General features: G+C 47.1%; 1 protein-coding gene across 4 annotated transcripts; it reads right to left on the bottom strand.

Annotated features, from left to right (window-relative positions):
• Window positions 1-894: 894 nt before the first annotated feature.
• On the bottom strand, window positions 895-15362 carry LOC102390273 (phospholipase A and acyltransferase 3). 4 transcript variants are annotated; one of them, XM_025286558.3, is made up of 6 exons: window positions 15188-15362; window positions 12014-12148; window positions 11301-11403; window positions 5896-6164; window positions 1425-1532; window positions 895-1028 (listed from the first exon to the last, which is right to left on the bottom strand). In XM_025286558.3, the coding sequence occupies exons 1-6, from the start codon at window positions 15194-15196 to the stop codon at window positions 936-938; spliced, it is 717 nt and encodes a 238-aa protein (XP_025142343.2). In that variant the 5' UTR covers window positions 15197-15362; the 3' UTR covers window positions 895-935. The 4 variants fall into 4 exon arrangements, with proteins under 4 accessions (XP_025142343.2, XP_025142345.2, XP_025142344.2 ...); XM_025286560.3 differs by lacking the exon at window positions 5896-6164 and having other exon boundaries at window positions 11161-11403; XM_025286559.3 differs by lacking the exon at window positions 1425-1532.
• Between the last annotated feature and the right edge of the window lie 522 nt (window positions 15363-15884).

The following is a 15884-nucleotide window of genomic DNA, read 5'->3' as shown; positions in this document are numbered from 1 at the left end:
GTGGTAAGGGAGCCAATCAGATTCTCTCTCAGGAGATTGTGCTAGGAGCTCTTCTCAGGCCAGGGGTAGAGATGGCGCTGAGTGGATATGGGAAGAGAAGCCACAGGAGTGGGTGTGGGATCAGAGACTTGGGGGCCATGACAAGCCCCAAGAGGAGAGGATGCAGGATCACTGCAGGCTGGAAGTGATAAGGCAGAGAAAAGCTGTGGAGAGCAGGGGAGGTTTTAAACAGAATTGGCTAGAGCATATAATTTTCATTATGGCTGTGGTTTGGTTTGGTTTGAGCCCCACTGGACATCTACAGACTCTGGCTGCTGACTCCTGGAAGCCGGCCTGGGTCTAGTTCCAGGTCAAGGGTCCTGGTTTCCCTTGATTCCTGTTCTTGCATATCAGTCAGGTCTGCCTGTCTCTCTTGCTGCTGACCTCTTCCTACACAACTGGAAACATCCATTACTTGAGATAACCAGAGCTAGACCTTGTTTCCTGCAGGCAAAGAACACAGCCCACAAATCGAAAGTGAGAGAAAATCACCAAAGCGCCAGAGCAGAGCTTGGCATCAGCAGGAGCACAGCCTCACTGCACCCTCAACAGACTTCATGCCAGGCAGTTCTTGATGCATGTCCTCCAATAAAATCCTCCCTTACTGGGTTTTGTTTTTATTATTGTAAGAAAAAATGAAATCCACAAACGAAACCAGAAACTGATAGCTTATGGTGTTTGGTGTCGAATTTTTGGTCTCCAAAGGAGAAGATTTAACTCCAGGACCAAAGATGCAGTTTCAGTCACTCAGAGTTTTGTGCAGCAAAGATTTTTATTTAAAGTAAAAGGATAGAGAAAGCTTATGACATAGATATCAGAAGTAGGGTAGAAAGAGTGCCCACCTCACTAGTGTAAGCCAGGCATTATATACTTTTCTACTGGCTGCTGAGAATAGATTAAAAAAAATGCCTCAAGACTGAGATGATTGGAGTGATTTTGTATAACAGGTGCAGTTTCATGATGATAGCTGCTGGGACAGCATCTATGACCTGCAAGAGAGAGGAGAGTGAGTCAGACTCTGTGTCAGTAAGCTGAGTACCCACTGTACATTCAACAAGGATGTCCAGCTCAGGAAGCTTCATGTGCCTTACAGCCTCCTTGACAAACTCAGGAGTCAATAAGTGTTGGCTGGGAAGTGCAGAGAGGAGAGCAGCATGAGGAAGGAATTTGTGAATGGGGCAGCTGACCAATGTCATACACAGGCCTGAAGAGGGAAATTCCCTTCAGCCTGTGGGTTTTTAAAGCAGACAGATCCCCAGAGGGTGACTGTGGAAAGGACAGGGAGATGAAGCCAGATGGTTGAAATCCTGGCTGATCAACAGGGAGCTCTTGAGATACACATAAAGTTGAACAGGAATTGCTATTGAACCTCAATGAACTCTGACCTGGGTCCTAGCAGAGCCCTCCCTTGTCTTCAGCTTTGCTGTATCCCCAGCGCCCAGACCTGTTAAGGCTGCAAGTGCTGTCTGCACTTTCTTCCATACACGACTCACCTATGAAAAAGAGTGGTGATGTTATACTTTAAATTATTAAGGTATCTTACTTATATTGCTTGTATTAGAAAAAAACCCCAGCAAAAGTAAGAGTAAGTTTCAGTGTAAATACAGAACATGTATCAAATTTCACTCCTTCCTGAACTCCAAATAAAAATAAAATAAGACATTAGTTTTAGGCATAATTCCACTAGGACTCAGAGAACACTAAAGGCTAAGGCAGCTGTGAAAAAAGCTGAATATTAATCCTAAATACATCAAGTCCCCTACATAGTAACCTGGTCGGTTCTGAGAGCACGTTCTTAAGTCCAATTTGTTTGTAAGTTCAACAAAGTTAGCTTAGGTACCCAAGTAACACAATGAACTATACAGTGCTGTACTGTAAAAGATTTATAATACTTTTCACACAAAAAAGTACATAAAAAACAAAAACAAAGAATAAAGAACACATTTTTTTTTTTTACTTCAACTTAAATTCTTCATTATCACACTCAAAGATAGTTATTGAAAGTGAAAGCTTTAGCTGCTCAGTTGTGTCTGATTCTTTGGGACCTCATGGACTGCAGCCTGCCAGGCTCCTCTGTCCATGGAATTCTCCAGGCAAGAATACTGGAGTAGGTTGCCACTCCCTTCTCAAGGGAGACTTCCTAACCCAGGGATCGAACCCCAGTCTCCTGCATTGAACACGGAGTCTTTACCATTGAGTCATCCTTTTAAAAGGGTTCTCATACATTAAAAAAAATTTATTCATTTATTTTTGGCTGCACTGGGTCTTCATTGCTATGTTCAGACTTAATCAAGTTGCAGGAAGTGGGGACTCCTCTTTGTCATGGAGCATAGGCTCTAAACTTGGGCTCAGTAGTTTTGGGCTAGGCAATTGTGGCACATGGGATCCTCCTGGACCAGGGATCGAACCTGTGTCCCCTGCATTGGCAGGTGAATTCTTTACTGCTGGGACCACCAGGGGTGGCCCTCTGATATATTTTTAATCTTACAGTATAGTACGTTGAAAAGGACAGTAGTGAAGAACAACAGCTGGCATCCAGGGGCTGGTGTCACGTGAACAGGCAAGAAGAGTTACTGACTGGAGGAGGGAGAGGAGGTGGGAGATGGTGGAACTGAAGGATCGTCAGCAATAGGAGACAGAGGGCACGCTTCAATGCCACTCATTCCTGACTTTGCTGGGACACCAGTTTGCATCTTTGAAAGTTCAAAACTTGAATGTTTATATGTCGGGGGCTAACTGTGTACAACAGAATCCCAGAATAAGATCACAAATTGACATCACCAGGTACTTCTGGAAGTGGGTGAAAGAGAGAGCGAGCTGAGGCCGCTCCATAACCTCAATGAAAATCAGAAGATTTGGGGTCTGTAAACAGAAGCACATGTGAGGGTGTGGGTATCATACCTCCAAAAAGGGATTGAGAGGCCATAAATATGCTAAATGGAGACTCTTGGCCTTCCCGTCCCCTCTGCTTCCAGTACTTTACCCTCTACATAAGAGTCAGGAAAACTCTTCTGGGGAATTGGACTGGCCCAAGTGGAAACAATGAAAGGTACCAATATGAGGGTTCCCAGTCTACTCTGAAGTGAACCTCAAAGTCAACAAGCCACTGTCCCCTCTGAGCTCACTCCACAAGCCCCCTACTCTTAATCATGAGTGCACAATCTAGATGTACCAGACATCTAGCTGCTGCTACTAAGTCACTTCAGCATGTCTGACTCTGTGAGACCACATAGATGGAAGCCCACCAGGCTCCCCCGTCCCTGGGATTCTCCAGGCAAGAACACTGGAGTGGGGTGCCATTTCCTTCTCCAGGGCATGAAAGTGAAAGTGAAGCCGCTCAGTCATGTCCAACTCTTTGTGACCCCGTGGAGCGCAGCCTACCAGGCTCCTCCATCCATGGGATTTTCCAGGCAAGAGTACTGGAATGGCGTGCCATTGCCTTCTCCGAGACATCTAGCAGGATCTCTGAAATAGAAGACAGAGAGCAAAACAAAAAGGAAAAGGCAATCTGGAGAAAGAAAAGACAACATTTTTTTTAAAAAACTGTCTTTAGAGATTAGAATGTATACAGTAAAGAAGAGGGACTTCCTGGTGGCTCAGTGGTAAAGAATCCACCTGACAATTCAGCATCCCTAGGTTGGGAAGATCCCCTGGAAAAGGCACTCCAGGATTCTTGCCTGGGAAATCCCACGGACAGAGGCACCTGGTGGGCTATGGCCCATGGGGCTGCAAAAGAATCAAATATGACTTAGAGACTAAACAACAACAATAATAAAGAAGTACACAGTGCTATTAAAAATAAGGGAATGTTGAGGTAAAAAAAGCCATTCTCAGAAAATAAAAATATGATGGAAATTACAAATTCAATAGACATTTTAGAGATAAAGTTGGGAAATCTCTCAGAAGGAACAGCAGAAAAGATGAAGCTATAGAAAACAGCTTCCAAAGGTAAAAATAAAGAAATAATCTGGTCAGTGTAACATTTGAATAATAAACTTTCCAAAAGGAGGGACTAGAGGAAACTCAGAGGAGGGGGAGCAAGAGTGAAATAACTCATGAAAATTTACTAGGACCAAAGGATATATGTTTTCAGATTGAAATGGTGCTTTGAGGATAAAAGCAGACCTATGCCAAGGCACATTAGTGTGAGATTTTAGAACACTGGGTAGACAGGACATTACATCTTCTAGAGCAGGAGGGAAAAAAAGGAAACCGAGAAAAGATCAGGAATCAGAATTACTTTAGCTTTCATCGTAGCAATGCTGGAAGCAAGAAGACAATGGAAGAATGCCTTCAAAATCTTGAAGTAAAACAATTTCTAACCTAGAATTACATACCTATGTACTTAGTTCCTCAGTTGTGTCCGACTCTTTGCGACCCTATGGACGATAGCCCACCAGGCTCCTCTGTCCATGGAGAATCTCCAAGCAAGAATTCTAGAGTGGGTTGCCATGCCCTCCTCCTCCAGGGGATCTTCCCAACCCAGGGATTGAACCCAGGTTTCCCACATTGCAGGCAGATTCTTTCCTGTCTGAGCCACCAGGGAAGCCCAAGAATACTGCAGTAGGTACTCTATCCTTTTTCCAGGGGATCTTCCTTACCCAGGGTCTCAAACCAGGGTCTCCTGCATTTCAGGAGGATTCTTTACCAGTTGAGCTACCAGGGAAGCCCTGGAATTCTATACCTATACACACTATTAAATCAAGAGGGAGGGTAAATTGAAAAATAATTCAGACATACAGGATCTCAAAAAAATTCTCCTTCCACGCATCCTTTTTTAGGAAGCTGCTGAAGTAGTTTTCACCACAAGAACTGTGTAAACCAAAACAGGGCTTCCCAGGTGACTCATTGGTAAAGCATCCACCTGCCAAAGCAGAAGACATGCATTTGGTCCCTGGATTGGGAAGATCCTCTGGAGAAGCAAATGGAACCCCCTCCAGTATTCTTGCCTGGGAAATCCCATTTGCAGAGGAGCCTGGAGGGCTAAAGTCCTTGGTGTCAGAAAAGAGTCAGACACAACTTAGCTATTCAGTACTAAAAACAAACCAAGAAAGAGGACATGAAATTGGAAGATGGTGCTCTGGTGCAGGAGACAAGAGAGGGAAATCTTTCTAGAATAACAGCAAGAGAAGCTCCCAGGACAACAACTGTACCCAGTGTAAAGAGTAACTGGTAGGCAGAAAAATATCCCCCAAAGATGTCTAGGTCTTAATTCCATAATATGTCCTCATTCCTAATACTGGTAAATACATTATGCTACATAGAGAGAGAGAATTAAGATTGCATATAGAATTAAGGTTGCTAATCAATTTGCCTTAGAATAGGAAGATTATTCTGGATTTCCAGGTAAGCCCAATGTGATCACAAAGTTTCTGATGGAAGCGGGAAGGAGTAGAGTCAGTATCATAGTGATGCAATTGAGAGAGACTCAACCAGCCATTTCTAACTTTGAAGATGAAAGGGAGCCACAAGCCAAGAAATGCAGGCAGCCCCTTGAAGCTGGAAAAGACTAGAAACCAGGTTCTCTGTGAGAGCCTCTAGAAAATAACACAGCCTTGCTGACACCTTGATTCTACCCCCTGAGACCTGTTTCAGATTTCTGACCTCAAGAACTATAAGACAATACATTTGTGTTGTGTTAAGCCACTGAATTTCTGGCCATTTGTTACAGCAGCCACAGGAACTCATACAGCAACCAATTCAAGTTCGAGCCTGGCATGTAGAGCTAACTGTTGTCACCATTATCCTATATATCTTAAGGCAACTTCTGGGGGATGTATCCTACCTGGGTAAGAGAAACAGCAGAGAAATTAAAAACTAAGAGACAATGGCGCTAGGGACACACTGAGGACCCACCTGGTCGCTGCGGGAGACCCCGTAGCGCAGTTCATTGACGAAATGCTCGCAGTTGGTGCGGAGCAGAAAATAGCAAAACTCGCGGCCCACCAGCTTCTCCGCCAGCTGGACGATTTTGCTGGGAGGGAATGGGTTGTACTTGTCATCATGCTTGTTGTTGATCTCGTACGGATCTTTCCCAACCACGTCACACAGCTGCTCCTTCTTTACTATGGCCCTGTCGGCCAAGGAAGACATGATACTGGACCAACCAGTTCCAGAGATTTTGCCTGTGAATTCAGGATAGGAACAGGATTGGTCTTGGGCCGGCAGGAGCCTAGCATCCACCACATCCACAAGGGGATGAGCAGATGAGTCAGGGTCAGAGCTGTGTGGCTTTGGATAAGATCATTGTGGTCTCTGGTCCCTGGTTTTCTTATCTGAAATAAGGAGGAGTAAAATCCTGTGATTTGTTGTGGTTTTTTTTTTTTTAACACAGAGAAGCTGGCCTTGTACACCCTGTGATACTTCAGGGGCCCTCTTGATTGTGCAGTATGGGCCTGAGCACACCCACCTCCCTAGGGGAATAGAGTGTGAATTGTTTGTGACCCTGCCAAGGCTCCACTTTTCTGACACACACAAAGCTGATTACTGCAGAAAAGTTGAATGGATTTGCAGAAGGGGATTCCATCCTTCTGGGAATAAAGGGACCAAAACCCCACAGCTGCTCCCAGAGGAGTGACACCAGGGAGGTCAAGGAGGGGTCCATTCGCACAGCCCTGATCAATGCTGAGGGGCTGGAAGGTGCAACAGATTTCCAGAAATAAAGCTGCCTTGAAGAAAGGGATTTGGGGTCAATACAAGGGCCAGGATGGTGTGGAGCAAAAGCTGGTGCCTGCACAGACATCCCTGTTGAGGTTACCAGCTTATATCATGTAGGGAGGGTATGATGACTGAAAACTGGGCTTGCATTAAAGAGGTGGACCCCGTGGAACATCACAGAGGAGACTCATTCCCTCAGAGAGCCTCTGTGGCCCTGCCATGATTGGGAACCCCCGGTCTCTCCCAGGAGGGGAAGCATCCCATTACATGGGGCAGGACCCATCTTGCACTGTGACACCACGTGATAGCAACAAGCAACGGCCAGAGGCTCTAATCAGAGTCCAGGTCCTGTTCTGCTCAGCTTTCCAGAGAGCACTGAACCCCTCTGCCCAGAGAACAACTATGAGATTTGGAAAATCAGAGGAATTCAGATTTCCTCCTAGTAGGGCAGGAGGTGCTTAATGGATTCAGTGAGGTAAATAGAAAATGATGCTGTGTTTGAGCCCCTAGTCTACTGAAAGGGTCAGTGTGGGAACTGGATCAGGGGAGCTCTGGAGACCCATCCACCTTCAGCTGCTCGGCGGGCAAGTAGGAGGCTGGGACTAAGGAGAGGCAAGCAAGGTGCTTGGGGCACAGAATTTCAGGAGGTTCCAGCTCCAGAGGTGCAAGTTCAGAGTCGACACCCAACAGTGAGGGCTTCCTTACACACAACATGCTAGGTGCCATCCTGGTGAGAGTGTGCGCAGGCTCAGAGGCAGAAGCAATGGGTGCTGATTCTGGTTCCATCACTGCACGGTCTTGACATGTCACTTAACTTAGCTGAGCCAACGTTGGGAATCCACAAATACAAGCTAAGATGGATTCATGAACACACATCAATTTAGGAATTTAAGGCTCCTTTTAAAAGAATTATTTTTCTTTTTAAAGTTAGTCATGAGAGACTGTTTTCTTGGGCTCCAAAATCACTGTGGATGGTGACTGCAGCCATGAAATTAAAAGACTGTTGCTCTTTGGAAGAAAAGCTATGTCAAACCTATACAGCATATTAAAAAGCAGAGATATTATTTCACTGACAAAGGTCCATGTAGTCATGTATGAATGTGAGAGCTGGACAATAAAAAAGGCTGAGTGCCAAAGAATTGATGCTTTTGCACTTGGTGTTGGAGAAGACTCTTGAGAGTTCCTTGGACTGCAAGGAGATGAAACCAGTCATACCTAAAGGACATCAATCCTGAATATTCACTGGAAGGACTGATGTTGAAGCTGAAGCTCCAACATTTTAGCCAGCAGGCTCAAAGATTGACTCATTGGAAAAGACCCTGATGCTGGGGAGGACTGAAGGCAGGAGAAGGGGATGTCAGAGGATGAGATGGATGGATGGTATCACTGACTCATTGGACATGAGTTTGAGCAAACTCTGGGAGACGGTAAAGCACAGAGAAGCCTGGTATGCTGCAGTCCTTGGGGTCACAATGAGTTGAACACGACTGAGCAACTGAACAACAACATTAAAGAAAATACCAATTAAACAATTGTAGAAAGGGCACATGAATATGGCTAATAATCAGTGACTGAAATCTGGGGAACCTCAGACTTCACAGCAGAGCATCAGTTTTAAAGGCAGGAAATAGAGTCAGGGCCGGGGTTTGAGTCCCACCATTGGGACTTTCTGCTACAGGACTGTGGACAAGTTGATTAACTTCTCTGAGTCCCTGGTTCCTTGTAGAACAGGTCCAATGAGTTCCACCTGTGCCTACAGCTGTGGATGAGGAGCTGCAAGGATTGAAGAAACAGATTAGGTAAAGTGCCTCCACCAGTGCCTGGCATAGGGTTAGTGCCCAGCAAGTGTTGGCTCTCATTAGTACTGGGCTGTTCTCTAAGTTTCCTTCCAGCTCTGACTTCCACTGTTTTCTCAGTAGTATGAGGTCAGACCCCTTGCCCCACCTATTTCACAAGATTCCTGTGAAGCTCCACCGAGAAGATGCAGATAGAAGCATCTTTTCCCTTTAAGGAGCATTGCTCACACAGTGACGGGTGTCACACTGTCCACCAAGACCTCTGTCATGCCTTTCCTGTCTCCTGTCCAGCATTTACACACACTCAGCACAGTCAGTCAATACTGAGGCCCTACTATGTGCCAGGCCTTGTCCAAGGTGCTGAAGCCTTCCATGAACTTGACAGCGTACCTGCCCTCAACTAGTATACACTCTAGTGAAAGGACACTGACAGTGAACAAATAGAACAAAGAAAATCCTTTTAGGTTTTGAAAAGGCTGTGGGGAAGATTAACTGAAGTCACACAGGAGCGGATGACCAGGGGAGGCTGCCCTGGCTCAGGCTGGGGAGGGCCATGGCCAGGAATGGCCATGTGAGTTGAGACTTAAATGATGAAAGGGAGGCAGCTGTGGTGAGAGCCAGGAAAGAGCATCACAAGGAGAAAGGAGGGCAAAAGCAAGGACATTAGGAAGGAAGGCTGCCAGGAGGCCAGTGAAGAGGAGACCCAAGAGGAGAGAAGAAGAAGTAGAGGAAGCTCAGATAGGCATCCTGGGCCAGACCATGCCAGGCTCAGAGGCTGCAGCACAGATTTGAAACTTTTTCTATACGTGATGGAAATGCCAGCTGAAATTTTAGGGAGAGGAGTGACATAATCAGATTTAGAATTTAGAATGATCATGCTGGCTGCCCAGTGAAGGAAGGACTGACAATCGTGCACAAGAGGCAGAGAGACCAAGCAGAACTGCAGTCGCATCAGGTGAGACAGCATGGTATCTTACCCCAGGCACATCAGTGGAGATGCTGAGAAGTGATCAGATTGAGGGCCTGGTTTGGAGATAAAGCCAATAGGATTTCCTGATGGATTAGATACAGGGTGAAAAGGATCAAGGATGATGTGTAGACTTTTGGTCTAAGCAACTGAATGGTGTTGTCGTCTGGAGCCCTCCATCTGGGGTGTGTCAAGTTCAACATGCCAGTTAGACACCTAAGTGAAGATGCCAAGTAGTCAAGAGGTTATACAAGCCTGAAGCTGAGCAGGATGAAGCCTAAGTTAAGGTTGTGTCTTAGGGAGACATCAACAAATAGAAGGTATTAGAATCCAGGGCACAGATGAGGGAGGAGTAAAAATGAGAGATATGGGAGAGGAGGAGGAACCCACCCTACCCTCCTCCCACAGGAAGCTACAAGGAAGGGCCTAGTGGGAAAGGAAGAAAGGCAGTGCCAGGGAGCATAGAGAGAGGTCACTCATACTAAATGCTGTAGAGAAGCAAGAAGGCGTGGAACCAGGATATTGATGAAGCCTTGATAAGAGCTGTTCCAGGAGGGGTTTAAATACCCACTGGTAGAACATAAGAGAGGATAGGAAGTGAGGAGCCAGCAATGGCCATGGCAGACAAGAGATCTACCCCATGGGAATTTAGTTAGAGGAATATGTGGTAAGGGGGTCTTTGTTTACCAGTGGGAGATATTCCAGTGGTTTCAAAGGCAAGAGGAAGAACACAGAAGGCAGGGGGGAATTTGAGGGCTAAATGCTTATGAAAGTAAGAGGAGGAGTCCAGGGCCCTAGTCCACCCCAGGGGCTGGCTTTATAAATAAGGGCAAAGGCAGATTCTGTGGATGTCAAGATTGGTGGTTTGGTTGATCGGGGTGGGACAGTGACATCTACCCTGGTTACTTTGATTTCTCTGTAATACAGCATGAGGTCGCTGATTTTGCTACCAGCCTAGGTCAGCAGAAGACACACCCAAGAATGTCCAAAGCAGCTGCACGCAGATCAGCCTACAACTGGAAACACCCAATGCCAATCAGCAGAAGAGTGGTTAACAAACTGAGGGATTCCCATTGTCCAGGGATACACAGCAATAGAGAAGTAAGAACAGCATGGGTGACTTCATTGGGCCAGTGAAAGAGCTGGACACAAGAGTTGCCCTGAAGTTCTAGAATAGGCATAAAAAGCAGGAGGACATAGAGGAGTGGCTGCCTCTCAGGAGGGAGAGAGGGTCCTGAAGAGGCATGAGGGGCTTTTAAGGGCCGTGGAAATGTTCTAGGCCTTGATCTGTTCATCGTCACATGGATGGATACATTTTAAAAAATTCATTGACTATACACTTGACTATATTGTGCATTTTACTGCATTTAGGTTTGTCGACAGTTAAATAACTTAGGAAAAGGGAGTGGGGGAATGCTCACAACAATACCCCAAGTTAAGAATTCTCAACCTCAGTTTACAGATGAGGAAACTGAGTGTGGAGAATGAAACTGGATCCACAGTCACCTCTGCTGCCCAAACACCTGTAATCTTTCCAAGTGATTTATTTAATTAAGATTAAAGTTAAAAGTTGAATGTATTTTATACAAGATCATAACATATAAAATGCATTACAGTAGAAATGCCCCTTGGAATCCCACCTCAATCTCTCTGCACACCCCTTGGGTTCCAAGGAGCAGAGTTTGAAAACCATGGTCCTACCCCAAGATGTCTTCTTGTAGCACTCAGGAACCAACTGCCAGTTGGGGAGCAAGAGGAATGTTGGGGTCCCCGGTTACCCACAGCTCCCCTATTCCCTCTGTTTTCAGCCTCAGCATGGTGGAGGCCCTGGGTGCCCTTACGTAACGGTGCCAGGTGGACCACATATCCACCGCCAACGTAGACAACCCAGTGTGAGTAGAAACCGCGGAAGATTTCAATCAGGTCTCCGGGCTGGGGTTCGGGCTGCAAAACCAAGAAGAAGGCTGTTAGAGGTGATGGGAGAGCTGGGAACCAAGGGTGGGTCTCAGCCAAGAGAGAGCAGCTCAGTGGCCTTCATCTCATAGCTCTCCAGGACATCCTCCTGAGCCCACCCGGCCATGCCGGTGCCCGGCCCACTTCACGTGTCTTCACCCTAACTCTATCCCTACCATAACCCTAACACTAACCCCTAACCCCTAACCCTAACCCTAACCCTAACCAGGGACTATGGGCCTGCCCACCTGTCATTACTACTTGCAATGTGCACACCTTGCTGGGACTTCTACCTTATTGTTACTCTTTCTAGTATATTATTTACTGAACGCTTACTCTGAGCCAAGGACTCTGCTGAGCAGTTTTTCAGGAATAGTTCAATAAATTCACACAACCCACCTATGAGGTGGGCACTGTTGTGAACCCCGTGTGATGAAAGAGGAAATGAAGGCTCAGAGATGGAGGGGAGATTTTGCAAAACCACCCAGCCCCTGAGTGATGTGAGCAGGACTTAGCACTAGGCCGCCTGATTCCCAGGCCATCGTCTTGACCACCACAGTGACCAATAGGCAAGCACAGGGGTTATCTGACTACTGCCCACCTCAGCATGGTGGAGGCCCTGGGCGCCCTTACTAGAGGATGCCTGGTGGACCACATATCTATCGCCAGTGTAGTCAGCCCAGTGTGTGTAGAGAAGGTGGACGATTTCAGTGAAGTTTTCAACCTGGATTTCAGCCTGCAAAACCAAGAAGAAGGCTGTTAGAGGTAATGGGAGAGCTGGGAACCAAGGGTGGGGCTCAGAGGCTGCCAAATCAGGGGGGGCGGTATTCCACAGACACTCCCCTACCTGACCTAGAGCCTGGCAGACAGGTGGAGTCAGCCTCTGGCAGTAATGTCCCCCTGGCTGCTCCTCCTGAGGGTGAGAGTGCGTGCATGAGTGTGTGCCAAGCAAAGGAAAACTCTGCACTGTGCTCACTCCTCTACTTCTGACACCGGATGTGTGGGTTTCCCACACTAAGCAGTTCAATCCTCGGTGCACACTGACTGGGTGTCCCACAGTTTAACTCAGTTCTGACACTCACGGCCCAGAGTCAGTGCAGACCCCACAGGCTTAGTCCCAGGAGACTGAGCTTCAGATGCCAGGTGCAAGTTGAAGTTGTTACCTGAGCTCTCAATAACTGGCTGTAAATTGATGGTTCCCACAGCCCCCTCCCTTGGGTTCAGTGGTTTGCTGGAACAGCTCATAGAACTCAGGAAAACAGCTTACTTGCTAGATAACCCGTTTACTAGAAAATATGCAACTCAGGAATGTAGAGGGCAAGCTGTGGGGAAGGGGGGGATTCAGAGCATCCTTGCCCACTCCAAGGAACTCTGCTCTCCAGCACCTCCACGCTCTCACCAATACCCCAGCTTAGCAGTTTTATGGAGGCTTTATTATGTAGGCTTGGTTGGTGAGATCATTGGCCATTGGTGATTAATTCTACTTCCAGCTCTTTGATCACTGGTTGGTTGAATGCGGCTTCTTCTGAATGATGAAATGGATTTCTCTCTCCCCACTGCTCAGGAAATTACTCTGGTTTTAGAAGCTCTGTGGCAGGAACCCAGGACCAAAACTAAATATACATTTCTCATTACATCACAGTGGGCACGTGTGGGAGGGAGGGTTTGCGTGCGTTTGCAGGGGAAGGTGGGAAGGATGCTGAAACGCTCATCAGAGCCCCGCCCCGTGATGAGAGCAGTGGCCCAGAGCCTGGGAACAGTCAGGAGATCTTCAAGATCACTGTCATTCAATGTACTGAGGTCCTAGTACCAGACACTGTGCTAAGTGCTACAGGTGGGGGCACTCCGATCTGGACTTCCCTCATCCAAACCAACCATAAATCTCTTTGGGACACCTAGAGACAGAGCTCCTCGGAGGTTGTTCCAGCCCTCTGTTCTTTCCCACTCACCTCTTGCTCTTCGGGGACAGACCCATAGGGGCCTGCCGACATCCCACCTCCTAACTCTGGCCTACTGAGAGATTCTTTCAAAGATGAGTAGGGAGTGTGGACTCCCCCATGTATGGCCTCCCCTAGGATAGCAATGATGGGCAGTGGGAATAGCCCATCACCAGTCTACAGTGGCTGTGAAGCAGGGTCAAGGGCAGTTCATCTCTATTTATAGAAACATTAAAACTGCCAAGAAGCATCCCAAGTGGCAGGAAAAATATCTTTTTTGCTGCAATTTTACAGACAAATCATGCTGTCTTATTGCAGTAACTATAATTTATCTTCCTAGAAGAAGTCACCCAAACCTTACTGAGAACCGATTTCAGAACACTGGACAATGGTCAGAATTTATGAATCTCATTTGTTTTCCAGAATAGAAGAAAAAAAAATGTACATTAATTGTTGGGTGAGAGTAAGAGGTCATCAGGGATCCCCAGTGGAGAAGGAAATAGCAACTCACTCCAGTATTTTTGCCTGGAGAATCCTATGGACAGAGGAGTCTGACAGGCTACTGTTCATGGGGTTGCAAAGAGTCAGACACGACTGCGTGACTGGATACAGTGATCCCCAAAGGGGAATTTAACTGGGCTTTTCCATGGATAATCCAGGATGTAAAGGCAAGGCAGAGACCCAGCCCTCAAGGAGTTTATGGATTAGAAAAAGAGACATTTTGGACATGAGTACTATGGGGTCAAGTAATAAGCTGTCAGTAGGTACACAGACTCAAGGAGTTCACTGTGTCCCAGGCAAATACCAATGAAAGGAGAGCTATACAGAGAAACAAGCTTGCAAATTTATATATGTGTGTGTGTGTGTGTGTGTGTGTGTGTGTACATACCCAGCAGCAAAATTATCTACAGGGAAACTTGGACTCATCTCACCTCCCCTTTCTTTCTTAAGTTCATGTCCAACTGAGAAGGCTGACCCTAAAAGTTGTCCCTGAATTCACTGCCTCCTCATCTCCCGTCCACTGACTTGGTCCGGGGCAGCCCCTGTGACTCCCTCTGACCCCTGAAGCCCCCACCCCCACCCCACTTCCTGTCTCCATCTGGAGAACATATAGATGGACTGTTCACTCCATCCCTAAGTAATCCCAGATGTCTAAGACCATGGCCAGGGTACTGGCAACAGCAGACAGGGAAAAGGCAGAACATCAGCTGTGTCTCTACTTGGAAAGGAAATGGGGCAGGAACCAGGCAGGGGGTACCTCAGAGTGAGGCTTGATGCCGCCTTTCTTGAGAAATATGACACCTCTTCCCAGAATTGGTTGATTTTCAGTAATGGCAGGAATCTGGCTTGTTCATTTCTAGCTGCACACTAGGAAAGGAGCCTGCCCCCCCACTGAAACTTCTCTCATTCAGAAACACTGGCTGCTTGGCAGAGAGTGTTTCAGGAACAGAATGCTGAAATGCAAGTGCATTCTCTGCAGCAGGACCGATGCCTTGGGTGATGGAGGAGGCAGAGGAGGTGGGATGCACTCATCTCCCTTGTCTCAGGGTTTCCATCTCTGCTGACACCCCAGCTTCCTCCCCACAGCCCCCAGAACACCCACCACTCCTCCCCATGGAAGCCCCTACCCCCGACTGTGCTGGGTACAGACAGCAAGCTCACTCTGCCCCAAGACCTTGCGGTTTTAGCAGATAAAGGGAGCTTTAAACGACCAATAAATATATTTTCCTACGAAAGCCTTCTCCAGACAGGCTCTGGGAAGAGTAAGACCCGGCCTTTACAGGAGGGGAGCTGCCCTCGTGTTTAGAGTCAGTGGTGGGGAGTTTCAGGGGACTTACCGAAGCCATCGCAAGCCAGAGCAGTACTGTAATCTTTCTGCTCTCACACCAGCTTTTGTGTCAAAGCTAAGAATTTTGCTTTCACTTTTCTTCTCTTCTAAAAAATTACAAAGCTGTAAACTTTTTTTTTTTTAAGTGAGACTGGAAGGGCAATGGCACCCTACTCCAATACTCTTGCCTGGAAAATCCCATGGAAGGAGGAGCTTGGCTGCAGTCCATGGGGTCTCTAAGAGTCGAACACAACTGAGTGACTTCACTTTCACTTTTCATTTTCATGCAATGGAGAAGGAAATGACAACCCACTCCATTGTTCTTGCCTGGAGAATCCCAGGGACGGGGGAGCCTGGTGGGCTGCCGTCTAAGGGGTCACATAGAGTCGGACACGACTGAAGCGACTTAGCAGCAGCAGCAGCAGCAGCAGCAGCAGCAGCAGCATGATTTGCTTTACGTGGAAAGGTCAATGATTACCTACCTCAAAACATAAAGTCGCTGGGACTTCTAGCCCCCTGGAAGTAGAGTAGGAGGCTGGTGCTATCATCTGGCCTTGCTTGAGAAACCCAAGGTCTCTTTCAACAAAATCCTGGATGACTGTTCCTACTCCAGGAAGAGGGGCATTTAGAGGCTCAGAGGTGCCACCCCCCCAGTACACCTTCTAGGCCATTGTAATGACTCTAGGAAATACTGGGTCAGAAGCCAT

Source organism: Bubalus bubalis, chromosome 5 (genome assembly GCF_019923935.1).
Source record: "Bubalus bubalis isolate 160015118507 breed Murrah chromosome 5, NDDB_SH_1, whole genome shotgun sequence".
NCBI lineage: Eukaryota > Metazoa > Chordata > Mammalia > Artiodactyla > Bovidae > Bubalus > Bubalus bubalis.
The sequence above is the reverse complement of the archived record's forward strand: the minus strand, read 5'-3'. Positions and strand labels throughout refer to the sequence as shown.

Bases quoted from the DNA above. Each gene is read 5' to 3' on its own strand.
- LOC102390273 (XM_025286558.3), bottom strand. The intron at 6,165-11,300 runs GTAAGGGCACCC...CTGAATTCACAG, and splicing joins GGTCCACCTGGCACCGTTAC to GCAAAATCTCTGGAACTGGT. The intron at 1,533-5,895 runs GTGGGTCCTCAG...TCTTTTTCATAG, and splicing joins GGGTCTCCCGCAGCGACCAG to GTGAGTCGTGTATGGAAGAA.